Raw genomic sequence first — 16,857 nt, forward strand, 5'->3', positions numbered from 1 at the left:
GAGAAACCTATGTTAATTCGATTCGCGAAATTTCTACAAATTAAGCGGCGATCAATTCGTTAGTAATAATTCGCTGTACTACTCGTTTTTTTTTTTTTTTTGACGCGCATTGTTATTCGCGCCGAATTACAGTCTACCAATTGAGTGACTCGAATTGGCAAATACGTATACACGTTGATTCGCGCTTTTAATCGGCATCGATGTCTCTTTCTCATCGGTTCAGTCGACGGAGAATAAAAATTCTTTCCGAAAGTTTCATATCCAATCGACATGCGAAAGTCGATTACACGTGTGTTATCGGCATCGAGTAAAGATTCAACTATCTCTGGATTTATGTCGAAGGGTCCGACGTATATTTTTTGTCCATAAAAATCGCTTCGAAATCGGTTTGGCAAATAAAAGAAGACCACGTCGCATATCTAATGCGTTGCGAATGAATTTGGGGTGCAGCGGTGGTGGGGTCGTTTGAAATTCCGGTGAAAAATTCCCCCCTTGCCCCAAACGTCCCGTAAAACGACGAAACGTCCTGGACCAGGTCCTGGTCCATTCGTAGCCGAACGTGCGACGCCCACTTCTCAGTCGATATCTCTGGACCCTTCTCAGCTGTCCCGTGTACAGTCGATGCGTGGGATTATGTTCCGCTCCGGGTATCGAAAAGCACGAACCGCATGCCACAGAGTTTCAAAAATTTCAGGACTGCGCGGTGCCGGGAGTAGAACTTTTGGCTGCATGGTATCAGCGTGTTTGGGAATGTAGAAGTCGTACTTCCCGATGGCGAAGGATGCGAAAATTTTTCCGAAGAACGGAACTCCGTGGTAACGAAGGGTCAGAGACACCGTTTCAAGTTTTCATTGTTCGGAATTACTGAAAAATCACACGCTATTACGAAGACGGCTTATTAGTCTCGGGGGGCCCGAGTTCACCGAACTCTTCCCACGAATGGAGACAGGTGAACTCCTCAAGTCCCATGGCTTACGACTCACTCACTCACTCACTCACTCACTCACTCGCTCACTTCGAAAGCTGTATATCGTACGTGGAAGCATGAAAGTGTACGACTGTACGAAACCGAAGGATGGAAGACGAGGATCTCCGATACAGACCGAGACGGATCCTATGCACATTTCCAGACCAGGGTGTATCGAAACGCGGCGAGTAAATCGACGAGGAATCGGCTAATGGTTCGATTCGTGCATCACCGCGATGATCGCCTCTAAACGTTGGATTTAAAATCGTAGTAAAAGGAGAACGGGAGAATAAAGGGCCATCGGCGTTCGCGGTATCTTATCCGCCGTAAGGATTCACGGGAGAACTTTGCTTGGCTTCTACACTCTTAGTCGCTGAGGTTTGCCCGGGTTAGGCGAGGTAAGGTGAGGGTAGATTGGGTTAGGTTAGCGCAGGGCGTGACCACACGCATGCCACCCAAGAGTCTTGACACCGTCTCACTCGCGAGGAACTCGCCGAGAGGGACTCAACGAAGGATTCTGGACCCCGTACCCCCGGTGGCCAGGTAGAACCTGAATCCTGAAGGTTCTCAACTATGAGATTTCGCCCGATGCAGAAAGAAACTCGGCGTCTCGGGATCTCCGACCAGACGACCGTTTCATTCACCATTTATATATATATATATATATATATATATATATAATATCTTCTTCTTATTCCCCGGGTATTTCGATCTCTATAACCAAAGAAACGACTTTACGCCGCCGGTAGACCGACCGGTTTTCGTCGGTATGGTTACGTTTCGCCCAAATCAACGGTGGAGAGGGGACCCCTTCGGACGAAACAATCAATCCATTTCGGCCTCGGTATTACTCAAATTTTTGACCGCCGCTCGGCGTCGAGGTGTTTCGGAAAAAAAAAAAAAAGAACGAGAGAAAAAAAAGGATTGCGCAACCCCTTTCCGAAGGCTCAAGTGGCCGCGCGGCTACTTCATTTCAGTAACATTGAAGAGCTCCTTTAACTCCTTCGGTAGATCTACCTTGTATCCGCACGGTGTTTAGTGTACCCGGAGACGAGAGCCAATTATTATTGCCGAGTTTATTCTGCGGATACTTTACAAACGAATCGCATTATGCGGAGAGCCTGCACTCGCTTTGTTGGCGCACCGGAACGCGTTGCATGATATTCTTCGGGCTATTCAGGGCTTCACTTCGCGAAGCATGAGCGCGGGACTCGCGGCTGATCGTTCAACCGCGGCTCACGAGCGCTTATGAATTTTCCGCAGCGTCAATTACGCATGCAGATTTTTACGTTACGCACATCGCATATATTTATTGTACGTATATATATACTTACCTACCTGTAATGTTTGTCGACGGTGCGAATGCCCCGCTGCGCAGCGGTTTGTTACAATCGTCGTCGCACGACGACGACGACGACGACCGCTACGACGACCTTGAGAGAAATTGGCAAACATTCTTTCGTTCGAAATTCGACACGCGGCGCCGAACCTGTTTCCCCGAATTTTTTAAATTTCGCCGACACCGATCATTCGAATGTCCGAAAAAATTCGTGACCGTCAGAAATTCACGGTTATCGATCACCGTGAATATGAATTTGTAGTTTTACTCGTCGGAATAAAAGTGAAACTTAATAACGCTCGGTCGAGACTGTCCGTATAGAATCGTGCGTAGAGTTCGCCCGTCAAAATTATCGGCGGAATTGGACCAAGTCCTTCGCTATCCCCACGCAAATAAACACGCGCCTCTAAATAGGAAATTGTAACGGTCAAGCCGCTCGCGAGTTCCGGGGGGGGGCCCAAGCTGTGCCTTTCGCGTATAATAGTTTACAGTATAGTTAGTCAGATACGCTCTCATGTATATGATTATAGTGGTGATTGTAAAAGTGAAACCGGCCAATGCGCGGGTGCTATAAATCCTGATAAATGTTATTGTTGTTATACGAGACACAAGTGCAGCTCATCAAATTATTAAGACACCCGCTTCATGCGGGCTCCGCTCTGCGGGGACGATACGCATTCACAGTTAGATGGATCAGCGCGGTACGATCGCCGCCACCGTACAGTAGTGACTCTCGCAGAAATATTACTTTCGTATACGGTCTTTCGCGTCGTCGAATATTGATCGAAATTTTTACCTGAAACTTGCTTCTCGTTTTTCGCCAATTTGATACTCCGCAGCTAGAACAGGTAGAACTGCGCCGGATATAACGCGCACAGCGAATGCATCTGCCGCAATGCAGGTAAAGCATCCCGATTCCCAAAGCTGAATTGAATCTCAAAGGTTGGCATCGTTCTCTCCTCACCTTTTTTCATCCACGAAAAGTTTTGGGATTCGCGGTGCGGATCCGAACGCATACAATCGTATCTTTGGATTCCGGGGATCGCGAAGCCGATCTATAGTATATATATAATTATATCCGAGAAATGAGATCAGGCGCGCGCGCGCTCCGAATACGCACATGTGGTGTATGAATTATGCGATCGGTACCGATAACGTACGTAGACTTTTGGATCGCGCGCCGCGGCGCGCTGGAAATGGTACCGACTCTCGCTCGTTGTTTCAGTATCAGATATTCATCTGGCAGCATTGAACTTCAAAAGCTGTATCTCTTTGGCGCTGGCGCAAGCGAGGTAGGTATGTATTATACGGGCGCAGGCACAGAGACAGTCAGCGAGAAGCAACAAAGCCTAATTAAATTACAATTAAATTCTAGCCTCGGCCTTTCGTCTCGAACAATACCCTCCTAATATCCGTCGGGGTAATTATTCTGTTCTACAAACGCGGAACGCCGGAAGAATCGAGAAAGTTCTTACAATATACGCAGCGCGGCCGGGCTACCTTATAAACGCGATCTCGAACCGCCCACGTTCCCTCGATATACCAACACAGAGATACGTGGCCACCGGGACCTGCATACTTTTGCCATATTCCGTTCGAATACACGACCGATACTAATTTCCATTACCTTTTTGAACGTACGCAGGTACAAACGTCCAGATATACCTGCGGTGTATCGGTACGGAATCAGGTCCGTCGAAGACGCGATTCTCAAATTGGGAATCGCGACGTGCCGTAAAATGTGTACGAGAACTTTTCGACTGGACGAAGAGACGCGCGTGGGCAAATTATACTCGAATCATTTTTGTATTTGATGTTTTATTTCAAATTTCTCCATGAAAACAGGAAACGATCGTCGAAAGTAAAGTAGTGATACGTATAGACTGTGTTGGCGGCATGTATGGTAATTTGGTGTCAATTGAAATTTTGAATAGATCGTATTATAATGATCTCCGCTAACGAAATGGTAGATTAAAACGCGACAAGAGACACGGAGGTGGCAGAGATCAGAAATAGATAAAAAACTGTGTACACTTACATATGTTCATTTCGGCTCTCTCTAATTGTAAAAATAAGCGACAACTTGTATATCTCGAATCAAAAGGCCAACCTTCGTTACTTTCGCCATCTCGAGTTGTACGGAGGTTCGCTGGCACGCGATGAGATCGTTCAATATTTGGAATAAGAATTTCGCGATGTCTTTCCGTGAAGTGAACGTGGTCGTTCCTTTTCGCGCGCAGCCGAAACAAAATTTGAAACGAGTCGAAGAAATGCTTTCAAAATCGATCAGCGAGCGCCACCGTCTTTGTCCGGCACGCGTACAGCTGATGCGAACGACGGAAACGATTACACGAGTACAACTAGTTTTTCGCTGCAATTAGAAATTTATCTGTTAACGACATAAGTGCCCTACTAACGGAATAAGGAATATATAAATTTTTTTTTTTTTTTTTTGTTTCTCTCCATTTTTTTTATTCCAGTCTACGAGAGGAGGCTTCAGATCATTGACTCTCGGGGTAATTGATGTCGACTCGGAAAAAGAAAGAAAGAAAGAAAGAAAGGAAAAAAAAAAGAATTTCTAGAAACTCGCGTAATTAATAAGAATAATACACATGTATTACATGTACGTATGCTTGTAATTACGTACTACCATGTGCTCGGATGTCGCTGGACAAACGATCCTCGATTCAGCGGTGCTCGCTTTCTACGTAAAATTTTTAATTTCATTTTTTTTACCTTCTCATTCGTTTGTCTATTTATTAACTATACGGTACTGTTCATACCGCAGAGTTGTTCGCTAATGGAACGAAATTCGCTACTTTAAAACAAACAGCGGGCGGCGATACAGATATCGCGCGCAAAAAGAAATTAGAAAATAAAAAAAACGACCCGACTCCGCTCCATACGACTCGGAGGAGTTGGTAGCGTAAGCGGGTAATCAACGATGGTGAATTTATGTTTAATACTTTCTATTCCGTTGTTTGCAACTAGACACCCATCTACGTGCCACGGATAATATCATCTCTGTGTTGGGATACCCTAATTGACGCGTGTAAGATGGTGTTACATTCGGACTATTGACCGCTAACGGTTTGTATCCGGTAATAATATGTGTGCAAAGGCGTTAGAATTTTTCAACACCCATTCCGTAGCCTACGGCTCAAAAGAACGTTCGTACAATGCGAAGATGTGTGCGTAATTTTTTTTGTTTGTTTTTTATACGAACAAACGAATCTCTTTGCAAGCGAAGGGTATATAATCGCGAAGTAGCCGGTTGTAGCCCAATCTCTGGTATAACAACGCGAATGTATCTAGGCGCCTTGGCAGCCTCCTTTTTTTTTTGTCATTCGAGCGATATCGAATCGAGACACATATTCAACGTTCGAATCCTTTCCTTTCGTTCCGAACGAAACGGGAGAGAAAAATTCGTCCAATCAATTTGAATAATTTTGAACGAGAAGTCGACCGTTATCGATTCCAGTCCGTCCACAGTTTGCGGTCGGTTGAAATAATAAGTAAATGAATAAAAAAAAATTTCGCGAATCGAATCGAGTCGATTTTCGCGAGTCATATTATCCGCGCGCACGTTGTACGTAGTACGTAATCGAGGAGAACCCGAGATCACAATCCCGTCTCGTTCGAAATACGACGAACCGGTGGTTAAGTGGGCCGTGTACGGAATTGATATTGGTACCAAGTTGTAGGACGGCGCACGTTTTTAACTGACGAAAATGACGCCGGTGATGCGTGAGAGTGAAGTCGAGAGGCATAAGCATCCGCGTCGTCGAGTCGCCGCCGCCGCCGCCGCTGCTGCTGCTGCTGTTCCCCGTGATAAATATCTTGACGGGTGTTGTCGTCGTTCGCTCGTACGCGTTTCGTTTGTGCGCGCGTACGGAGTTGTATGTACAGACGAATTCACCACGCTTAGTTAGACAATTATTACGCATACACGTGTCCTCTTTATATCGCGGGCGACTACCCGCGAGTTGTAATGTATCGTAACCCGCGAGTTTATCTCGATGACGAAGAATTTAGTTCCGTAGGACGTTGCGCGCGTGTATACGTAGGTACCTAAAGCTCCGTAGGATTCTGGGCTAATGGAACACCGAGGCAGCTGAATCTATAAATAATTTCAACCCCGAGGCTACGTCCGTTGTCGATCATACGTATAATGTGATTCCTTTTAATGAGTTTCGCCAGATGAATCAAACCGAAGAAAGTCACGGCGTTGAGACACCTGAGACTACGAACGGTTTCATGGGGTCGTCGATGATCGTGTGCATGTAGCCGACGACGTGTGCAGATAGATACGTATATACGTGTATATGTGAACAATAAGAATATCAAACGTTCAGTTTTTGTTGGACAATAATTCAAAACCCATAAATATAGGAGCCGAGTTTGTCGGTAGAAAGATATGAAGAGAATCGTACAAACGTGCCGATCCAATCGTAACAAATCACTTAGATGCGACAGCGAGAGAGATTTTCACCTGGGTTAAGCCACATAATCCAGCGGACAAAGAAGATGATGCCTGGCCCATAGGGCACTCGTGTGTCAACCGAGTCAACTACTAGAAATCGTATACAGTGTACCGAGTTTATACGAACAGATTCTTATTTACGTTCGTCATAAATGATTTCATGTCTAAACTCGGTTGCGACGAGCGCTCGGTATTCGTATAGATTGCGAGTCAATGCGCGTATACATACATAGGTGCATAGCGCGGACGAACGCCGCGCGGTATATAACTCCGGACACGAAACCATCTCTGACCCGACCCGTTCATGAAAGTTTAAATGGAACTGTACGAGCTTTTCGTTCGACGATACAAAACGACGACGACGACGACGACAACGATCATAATCGTGAATAAGATTTCCCATGGACCGACTGTGCGCTTCCTTGTTCGCGGTGGAATTTTTCGCATCTTCGAAATTGCGATGGAAAAATGTATGTCCGTTTTTCTTCGATTGGGCGACATCCTTATCGTCCGGTCGCGACGCCGCACCGGGGCGTTCGACCCGTCCGTACGGAGAAACTTTCAAATCGCACGTTTGCAAAAATACGAAAAAAAAAAAAGTATTCACTTTCAATTCGATTTATCGAAGAGTTGAAAATGAATTAGAAAACAATGTAATAACGAAAGTGGAAATAAATTGCTTTTCTTTTCAAGTGTTATATTAAATCCTACATAAATTACGATTCTTTACATTATCCCGTTCGCTCACACGTATCCTCGTGTCACGGACAATCTTAGTTAGACGTACGGGAACGTACGGGTATACACGGCTTAGTACGCCATTCAAACGTCGAAGTCATCGATAAAGTAACCGTACATATATACACATTTAATGACAACTTGCGAGCAGTCTCGCGTAAGGTGTGCAATTATAAATAAATTATACCTATCTTACTTATAACCCGTCCGTCTTCCTTCTTAGTTGGATTCTATAAATTTAAGTTAACTTTCGAACGATCCTTCGCGTCGTTACATCCACCCCGGAATTAGTGCCGTTCGAACGAGTAGGTACGCGCATATACGGGTGCAGCTTTTATTATCGGCGGTATTTTCTGCCGCAGTCCGTTCGTAGGGAAATACGAAGCGAACTAGGTATGCTCGGATCGAGACTTCGGCCGGATAAGACCACCCAGGGCTGTCTTGGACCCCCCGATACCGAGGATGCCTGGCGTTTGTCCGTTATAAGCCAAGTCACTTATTACAGCTCCTCCGATCACAGTTTTCGATAAATACCAGCCTCTTCTTCCACTATATTTGTACTCGCTAGTAGTACCTCGGAGGCAAGGAAGCCTCGTCACTTTCCCCTAAGATCACATCTACCGATTATTTTTCTTTTTTTTTCCATTGCTTCTTCCCCCCCACCCCCCCCGCCGCCGAGTTTTATTTTTCCCTCAAGAAAACGCAATTTCCGTGTATGCGCACGCTTGTAATATATAATACACGCGGTGTGTATACGTATTTGTACGGGAAAAGGTTATATCGCTTATCTCGAACATTACTTACGTAGAACCATAGGGAACTCTACTTGGTAGCTGATGTACCGAGCTAATGATTCAGGAGGTTCGCAACCGGCATCATTTTACGAGCAAGAACTCTGATTTATCTCCACAGCACAGTTCTATACCGACCCTGAAGTAAGAAAATAAAAACTGGATAAATAAATTAAGTGCCGTCTTAGAGGCGTCTACGAGATGCCCGGCGTCGATCTCTCGCGTTATTTGCACGATCTCTGCAAAATGATTCGAATCGCGGAGGTAGACTTTACTCGAGCGAAACCTTCGATCCTTCCGTTGCCCGGTCAAAAAATCCGTTGAAAAATACTGATGGCTTTTCACGACCGAGTAATTATATCGGGTGGGCCGGTGGTAGTCGCCTTTCATTCTCGTAGTATCGAATCATTGGGACGTTGTATCCTTGAAAAAAACGACGGTTCAATCGTGCGCGTAAACGTTTCGCAGTGGCGGATAATTGTAGACGGGAAAACCGAGTCTCCCGCGTTCAACAATGAGTTTGTTTTAAGGATGGTTTGGTACAATTACTCTCGGAAATTGGTGGACTAACGAATGGGTGTTCGGTCGGTGGTTTTTTATCGGTTAGTAAAAACGTCGGTTCATAATAGACGAGACATGACGCCTCGCCGTCGCTCTTTGGACGTCTGTATCTGGCCATCCGACGCTCCAGCGATTCCAAGGTAGGGAAGCGTTTCTCGGTAAGTCTCGTACTCAAAGTTCTAATTAGTGTTACGAGACTCGTCATTCGACGGCCGATAATCGAGGCAAAGTTACGCAGTTCATTTTTCTGAGTATAGAATATTAAAAAAGAGAAAAAAAAAAAAAAGTCCTCTTACGAGACGGAATATTATTTACTTTAGTCATTGGCGCCGAGGTACCCGGTGGAGGCTCTCGCTCTCAAGGTTAGCGATTTGGAAATACTTTTCCTACCTCTTTCCTCACCTACGGCACCGACGCGTCTCGTTACGAGGTGCCTTTATTTTATTTTATTTTTCTTTTTGTTTCACCTACTCAAATAATACCAATCTTTGCCCGCGCGGTGAGCGAAGAAGCGAACTCACATACCCCATTTAGCAGCTACGGGCTATCCTCCGACTTGGACAATTTAATTGACGTGCCTGTCAGCCATCGTACCCATCTTTCTTCTCATTAGGCACCGCCTCAACTGCAAATCGGTAACAAAACGAAGAAATATATATATATATTTGAATAAAAAAAAAAAAAAAAAAAAAAAAAACGTTCCAGTTACCTCATAGTACGATCGAAGATTAAAACCCCAACGTGAAAGAAGTCCAGCCGCGATGTACCTGTCCTTATATATATATATATATATATATACTTTTGCGTTTCACTGTACTTACGGTGCATACCTGTGGCATAAGTTTCATCACGATTATTACAAGCGCATCGGAGATGACATCCGAGAATCGGATGGTGCCTACGCTGCGTATGATATAAAATGTTACTCACGACCAACTGTATGGGATAAGAAGGAAAAAAAAAAAAAAAAAAGAAGTATCATCGCGTCTGTTCACAGGCGATAGCGCGACTACGTAGGTGTATGGAAACGTACGTGTAAACTCTACGGTTGTGCAGAGTTCGGTGTGAACGTGGACCAAGCGAGGCACCTTTCTCAGGCAGATACGAGTGTGTTTATCGTCGCACCGGTGTTCGGTGTCCTACTTTTTCACCTGCGCGGCAAAAGGGCCTTATCTCGCTCGCGGGAGGGGGGGGGGGGGGGGGGGGGGTTACCCCCGTAACCTGGTATACGTCGGTAGAGTTACCTCGTACGAATCGTTCCCGCATTCGGCATGCAAATTACACCGGCAATAACTGTGACAGTCGATCGGAGATAAGCTCTCGCTCATCCGCACGATTGAAGTTACCTCATGCTCATGCCGGTGTTGTTGGTTGGATTGTTGGTAGCGTGAACTTGAGAGCCCGCGAAGCCCCGTCGTTTGTTTCGAGTAGTTTAACCTCTGGGAAGACGTTGCGGTAATCGGGCTTGCATAACCAGCTTCTTAGATTACAACCGAGAGCATCGGTAATGCTCTCGGTATTTTATACGCTCGCTAGGCACTTTGTATTGTCTGAATGAAAATTAGTGGTCGTTAGCAGCTCGCTGACGGATAAGATAAGCGAAAATTGATGTCGGCTAAAAGTTAGTTATTAGAGGAATTAACTTTATATCACATCCCATCCTGTCAGCGATACATCTGTCAGAAAAAACTCTTACGAAATTCACCGTAACTACCACGATGAATGTGAAATCTTTTCGAAAAACTATTTCCAAATATTCGCAAAACGTGGAGGCGGTTCGCCCCATGCATTTAAATTGCCTCGTTCGGATGTAGAGGGGCCGGCTGATAAATCCCAACGAGATCCGCTTATTGTCGCTACGCGTATAACGCGAGAAAGCTTTTCGATAGTAGCGCGGATCGGCAACGAGTTCCGAGCATCGATGCCGGCCTTGGAAAGGTTGCGGAAAGTAATTCGATCGGTGGAAGAGGAATGGGTTCGATACGGTGTCACGGACGCTGACCGTCACCGAAGTGTGTACCGCTCATTGGCGATCGTCGCGAGTCTCCTGCACACCGTGAGTTACTATACTCGGCAGGAAATCGTTTTTCCGCACGTAGCGAACACCGACGCGTTTCCGGTATCGTTGAACAGTCGCAAGGTAAACCCTGGAGTGTCCGTAACGCGAACTGATTATTCGTCCGTTGCGAAATGTGGAGTTCCCGCTTCACCGGTTGTATTTGTTGTTTGTTTTTTTTTTTTTTTGTTTTTGTTACGCTCAAATTGGGTTCACCTCGAAATCCCGTCAAAGAAAACCATTAGCTTCTGAAGATACATTTTCGCTTTGAAGGGAAACTTTTTCGCCCGGGGGCGAGCTATTCGATTAGACGATAGACGGGACGTGGAGTGCGAGTTGGGGCGTTGATACAATAAACGTAGGAGCTGTCAACGCCCGGTGGCTTTCAGAAACTGCTTCAATAACCCGAGTAGATTTACTACGGCAACGGCGTTATTACGCTTCTTCCGGAGTAGCGGTGGAAGTGGTGGTACTTTGACGTATCGTTGATGCTGAAGGTTTATTTTTGCCTTTTCTTTTTGCAGAATCCGTGATGCCACCTCCTCCTAATCGCCGGTGCTCGAGGCACTGAGATGGCCTCGATGCTGGGGGATGGTTCAGCTCACGGTGGTCCTGGACCAGCTAGATGTTTGCTGCTTCTTCAAAGAAGTTTAGCCATCCAATTGTCCAGAGGACCACCGCCTTCCGTACTCAATGCGGCTCACCGAGACAGCCATCGAGATGTTCACAAAGATCATCCGGCCGACGAGATGTGGATGTACGATAAAGGGTACAATCTGTTCCAGGTGAGTTTTTCTTCAAAGTGGTTTGTTTTGTTTGGCTTCTTTTTGTTTTTGTTGTTTTTTTTTTTTTTTTTTTTTTTTATATCAAAGCGTTCGATCATATTCGCTTATGATTATCGTGACACTGGAAGTGCATAAAGTAACGAGTTCCTACCCATAATGGCGTGTTGCAACTCTTTGAAACAGCAGAGTTAACAGTTTGCGATAAAACGTGTTAAATTATGGGCAATTGCAGCTCAGGTAGAAGGAGGGGAGTAAACGGTCTATAAAACTAACCATAAGACGCGAGATAAACTCGGTATAATAAACTGCGAAAGTCGTTCGTCGAGACTACGCGGCGGGGGGTGGAGGGGGAGGATTATTTTTCAATTAAACGTGGCAAACCGACTGGGTTTTGAAGAGTGCTTTTGATTCGGAGGGCTCGCGACACCCCCTTGAGAAAAGCACAAAGCTGTCGCCTACTCTCTCAAAGGGAAAGAGGGTCTCCGTAGAGAGCGGGAAAAACCCTTATCAAAACCCGATGCCCGCTGAGTCTTTGAATATTTAACAAAAGCCTCAGCGAACACTCGGCGTCTCCGGTGGTGACCCGGTGTGGAAACAATTTCGAGTCGATTCAAGTTCGCCGAATAATTCGTGTACACGCCGGAGCGATCAAAGCTGAAGGAAACCAAAACGACGGGATCTCTACACGCCGAGAAAGTCGCAGAATAATTCTATTCAAGATCGTTCGAGTCGACCAGGTGCAGCCGGATTATCATAGCTGTATAGCTGCAAATTCCAAGTCGTTCCGGACGTACGGAGTTGTGCAAATGTAATAAAACGTTATCAGCCGTTAGATTCCACCCGACCGGCCTCGGGGCGATAGTATAAAGTTTGTACAAGGGGGAATTTCCTTCTACGGGAACACGAGAAAAAGGGGACCTCCCACATCTGGACGCGTCGGTGGTATGGTTTTAGAGGGTGCAACGTGCGTGCATGCGGTTTGCTTCGTCGCTAGCTCGCAATCAGATATCCGTTGAATCGATACGGCGTTAACGAGGAACTCGCTATCTGCCAAAATACCCTACTGTACGGCTTTCAGAATTCCTGAATTCCGTCCTCATCCGAACGGATGTCGTCGTCGACGTCGTCTTCGTGTCTGCAGGGACCCCCTCGGCCGCGTCTGCCAAATCAAATTACAGATACGGACGTGAGACCTCGATTCCCCCCTGTACGTTGTGTACGTACGTTATATATCACATAGTTTGCGGAGGAATGAAACGGCACCGCCGACGACTAACTATAGACTTTTTCGCGTCTGGTGGTTGTGTTTATTAGAGTTAATTAACGAAGGGGTTAATTAACCGGAAGCGACGGTGTCACCATTTTAATTCCACAGACAAAGGATCGTTACCCCTCTTCCACGAGGATAATATACCTTATCATGGGAAAGAATCATAACCGTGTACGGAAACTGGCGAACGGGACGGCGGTCGGAATCTAAATGAAACTAATTCAACGTCTCACGTGTAGAAAACAGTAGAGATTCGGTGAAAAGATGGGGCGAATCATTTCGTGCGAGTCGACGGAGTTCTCCGTTCCCGTCATTTCCGGATCAATCGAGAGTTACTTTTCGATCTGAATCCTATTCGACGACGGTTCCGCGACTTTTCTCCTCATCCGTCGTACGTTGTACCCAGAGGAAACGCGCTCGCCTCTTGTATTCTAATTCAGCCGAGACATTTGAGACCGTAATCGCTAACCGAAGGGAGAAGACATGCGGGCGCGTCGTGAGCCGCTGGGCGTCGCTGTCCGTTTAGTCGGTACTTAGTCGTTGGTCTAGTCCGCGCTTTCACTCCGCGCTCTGTTACTGTACATTTTTTTTTTTTTTTTTTCTATCGTCCCTTCTAACCGTCCGCGTTGGTAAATACTCGTGTATATACCTCGGTATGTATCGACGCACTCTTATATACCCACATGGTTTATTCATTAACGAGTCGACCCGTACGTTCGGAAGAAGTGTGCTGCGGCAGCCGAAACTTTTCTCTTGATATAAGGAGTTGCGTGTATGTGAGTAAACCGGAGATGCTAGGCGTACGGACAGGGTTGTAATCGCTATCGTTCGACCGGGCAGTTGTTCGTAACAGTGTGAGATTGAGAGAAGCTGTATACATACTTAAATTTGTTTCTTGTTTTACGACCATAATCCGCTTAAGAGATACGCGCGTACAACGTGCGTACGTTTATACAACCCTGTTTGCTTTTTATCCTTTGTCAGCGGCTATGCGGTAGGAGAAAAGTAACCCTTCGGGATTTCCTATAACTTACGTACGTTATAGAAGTTCGAGCGCGTTCGTCGGTTTGGTACATTTGAAAAAGTTCTCTCTTCTTTTACGATCTCATAGAACGTTGTTACGGCCAACTGATGCGCCTCGCCCTTACACCGCAAGGGTATGCAACGTCTGTACGCCGCTGGTTGCTATTTACGCATTAGCATATAAATTATGTTATCATGATTTATGCCCGCAACGAGTTACCCGGGCGACTGCAGTGAGACGAGCACGTATGTTACATACGTACGTACTATGTACATCCTGTATTTACGTACACATACCTAGTTCGTTAAAACGCGATAGACAGCATGCCGCGGACGAACGATGATTATATCAGATTTAGTTTTCCTCGTTATGCCAGGGAATCGCGTTTTACGAGAAACGAAAGATTTACTTTCGCCACACCTTTTTCACAGATTTTCAACACGTTACCGAAAAAAAAACATATTACCCGCGTACGCTGACCGTTCGATGAAAATCGCGAGAAATATAAGCGAGAAGAAAAAAGAAAAGAAAAACAACAACTTTCCGAGCGTAGATACGGTACGTAGGTATATTATAAGGACGTCACTTTTGTGCGATATCAATCACTTCGCGGTAAGGAAATGACCGTTCACCGCTTCGTCGGTAAATCAAGTACCTAGGTTACAATTTCTACGTGAAAGCGTATATTACACGCCGTTAACGGACGCCGACTGTCTTATAATAATATCTCGAGCGAAATCTTATGCAAATTTTTTTCACAAAACAACTACTATATGTGCATAATACACGTGCGCATATTCACAATTCGAGCCTAGTTTAATCGCACTTTATTCACCGCCGTTATATTTCGTTGGTAATTACTTTCGATGATAATTATAACTGCATTGTTTTTTTTTAGTTTTAATTTTCGCATCGGCGATCTTAGTATCATCCGTAAAAATCGTTGTGAAAACCAGTACGTCGATTATAATCGGGTGGGCCGATCTCCGCAAATGGAGCAAAATTATCATCTCTGTACGTGGTATCTTTGACGGACGTTGTGTTCCATTATAGGAAATATGTTTCCGTCTTTTGCAATCTATCGCAAATCGTACGTCGCCGATTCCGAGCGGATCGTGTTTTATCTACGCTGGAAGAGTCGCGATCGGGGACCGGCGACTCCGTAGCGTCGATTAAACCGGACGTCTAATTGTATAAATTAGCTGTAAGGTCCAAGAAAGCGACCCGCGATACGTGCCTTTGAATTTACCTGCACCAACGTACATCTCCTCGCTCATGATGTATCGCATTTTATTCTATTATTCTACGGAACGAGACCGGAGTGTACACAATAATTGTTTTTTTTTTTTTTCTTTGCCGACGGAGGAGATCAACCCGGAGAGAGAGAATATACGCGGAGAGTGTGTGTATTCGTATAATATATTACCACGTAATTAAACTTATCTCTCACAATGGATCGTAAGTAATGATATATACCAACGTGTGTATATATCATATCGGGATAGACACGACGTTGGCTTTTGATGCCGTTAACAATTGACCCCGCGTCGCACTTACGTGCGCCAAATTAAATGAACCGCGAGTGTGTGCGCGCGATATGCACGTATACGAGGCAGCGTGTATAGCGGAAAGTGAAATCGTTTCCGAGCAGTTCGGGGAGTGGAGGTCAAAGTGCCTCGGTCTCCTCCGTCATAAATATATCGGCCTCCTACACGAGTCAAAAGTCAAGGAGATAGGGAATTAAAGAAAATAAACAAAGCGACGAAGTATTTACGACGTACGGTACGAACTACTCGGATTCGTTTGAAAAATTGATATGAGAAGCTGCATCGAAATCAGCAGCCTTTAGATTATTCGAAAAGAAGAAGTGACTCGGAATTGCGCATCGAATGCCCGGTTCTGCTCTTCGTTTGCAGATATTTCGCTAGGTCGTTTCGTTTGTCGGATTTTCTCCGTCAGATGAATCTGACGTGAAGAGTTATGAGAGGGGTGAATTTTTCACGCAGCCACGTTATTCCGGGTTGGGCTACTTTTTGTTCCCTCTGGAAAAGCTGTGGCGGCGGTGAGAATTTATCGACGACGAGGAAAATGCGAGAGACGGCGCAAAGTTAGCTCGGAGTCGTTTCGTTGTGAAAAATGTTCAGCGTCTCGAACGGGCGAGACGGCGAATAGCCGGTAGTACGAAGTCGACTGCCACAGGGGTGGTAGAAGTGTGATTTGAATCGAAAACGTTGGAGAACGTTGTGCAGTAAAATGTCTAAGGACGAGACGGCGTACCGGGAAGTAAAACAGCCAGGAACACAACTTTATATCAGGTGCATTTCGGACTTCTGCCAAGTCACGTATCAGCAATTTTGCTCAAATTGTGTTATGTCGTTGTCCGGATTAGCATGTAAACCGCATTCCCTTTTGCGAGGTGAACCTCGCGGTGAAATTATTCAAATGCATTTCGCATTCGGAATATAGTAGGGGTGGTGGAAATATCATCTCCCCCCGTAGAATCCGAATAACAAGTTCAAGTTTCTTGCGCATAAAATCCGAAACGATCGCTCGATGCGAGAGAGAAGACTCGTTGCCGTGCGTATCCGTCGTCTGATAGGGTGACCCTTCTCATACCGCTCTCGTGTCCCGACGGAGATCGGTCACGCGTTCTTTGTGTACGCTCTAATTGAACAAAGGTTTAATCAACGAGTAGAAAATAAAGCAGCGCGCATCGATTAAACGTACCGATCGACGACGGGGGAACTCGACGTCGACGTTACAGTTTTTCCCCCGTTTTTTTTTTTTTTTTATTGTTTTCCACTTTTTGCGGAATATCACGGTAATCAGGAAACCATTTGTTC

The 16,857-nt window shown here is 45.6% G+C and overlaps 1 protein-coding gene across 5 annotated transcripts in view; it reads left to right on the forward strand.

Moving 5' to 3' along the window:
• The window catches only part of LOC105689046, a 99,801-nt gene that overhangs the window by 25,251 nt on the left and 57,693 nt on the right, over positions 1–16,857 (forward strand). For all 5 annotated transcript variants that reach the window (XM_048649200.1, XM_048649201.1, XM_048649202.1 and 2 more), the window contains one exon: positions 11,460–11,720. In XM_048649200.1, the coding sequence (XP_048505157.1) occupies positions 11,508–11,720 (213 nt within the window). In that variant the 5' untranslated portion in view covers positions 11,460–11,507. The remainder of the gene's footprint in view (positions 1–11,459; positions 11,721–16,857) is intronic.

The sequence above is a fragment of the Athalia rosae genome, chromosome 2 (assembly GCF_917208135.1).
Source record: "Athalia rosae chromosome 2, iyAthRosa1.1, whole genome shotgun sequence".
NCBI lineage: Eukaryota > Metazoa > Arthropoda > Insecta > Hymenoptera > Athaliidae > Athalia > Athalia rosae.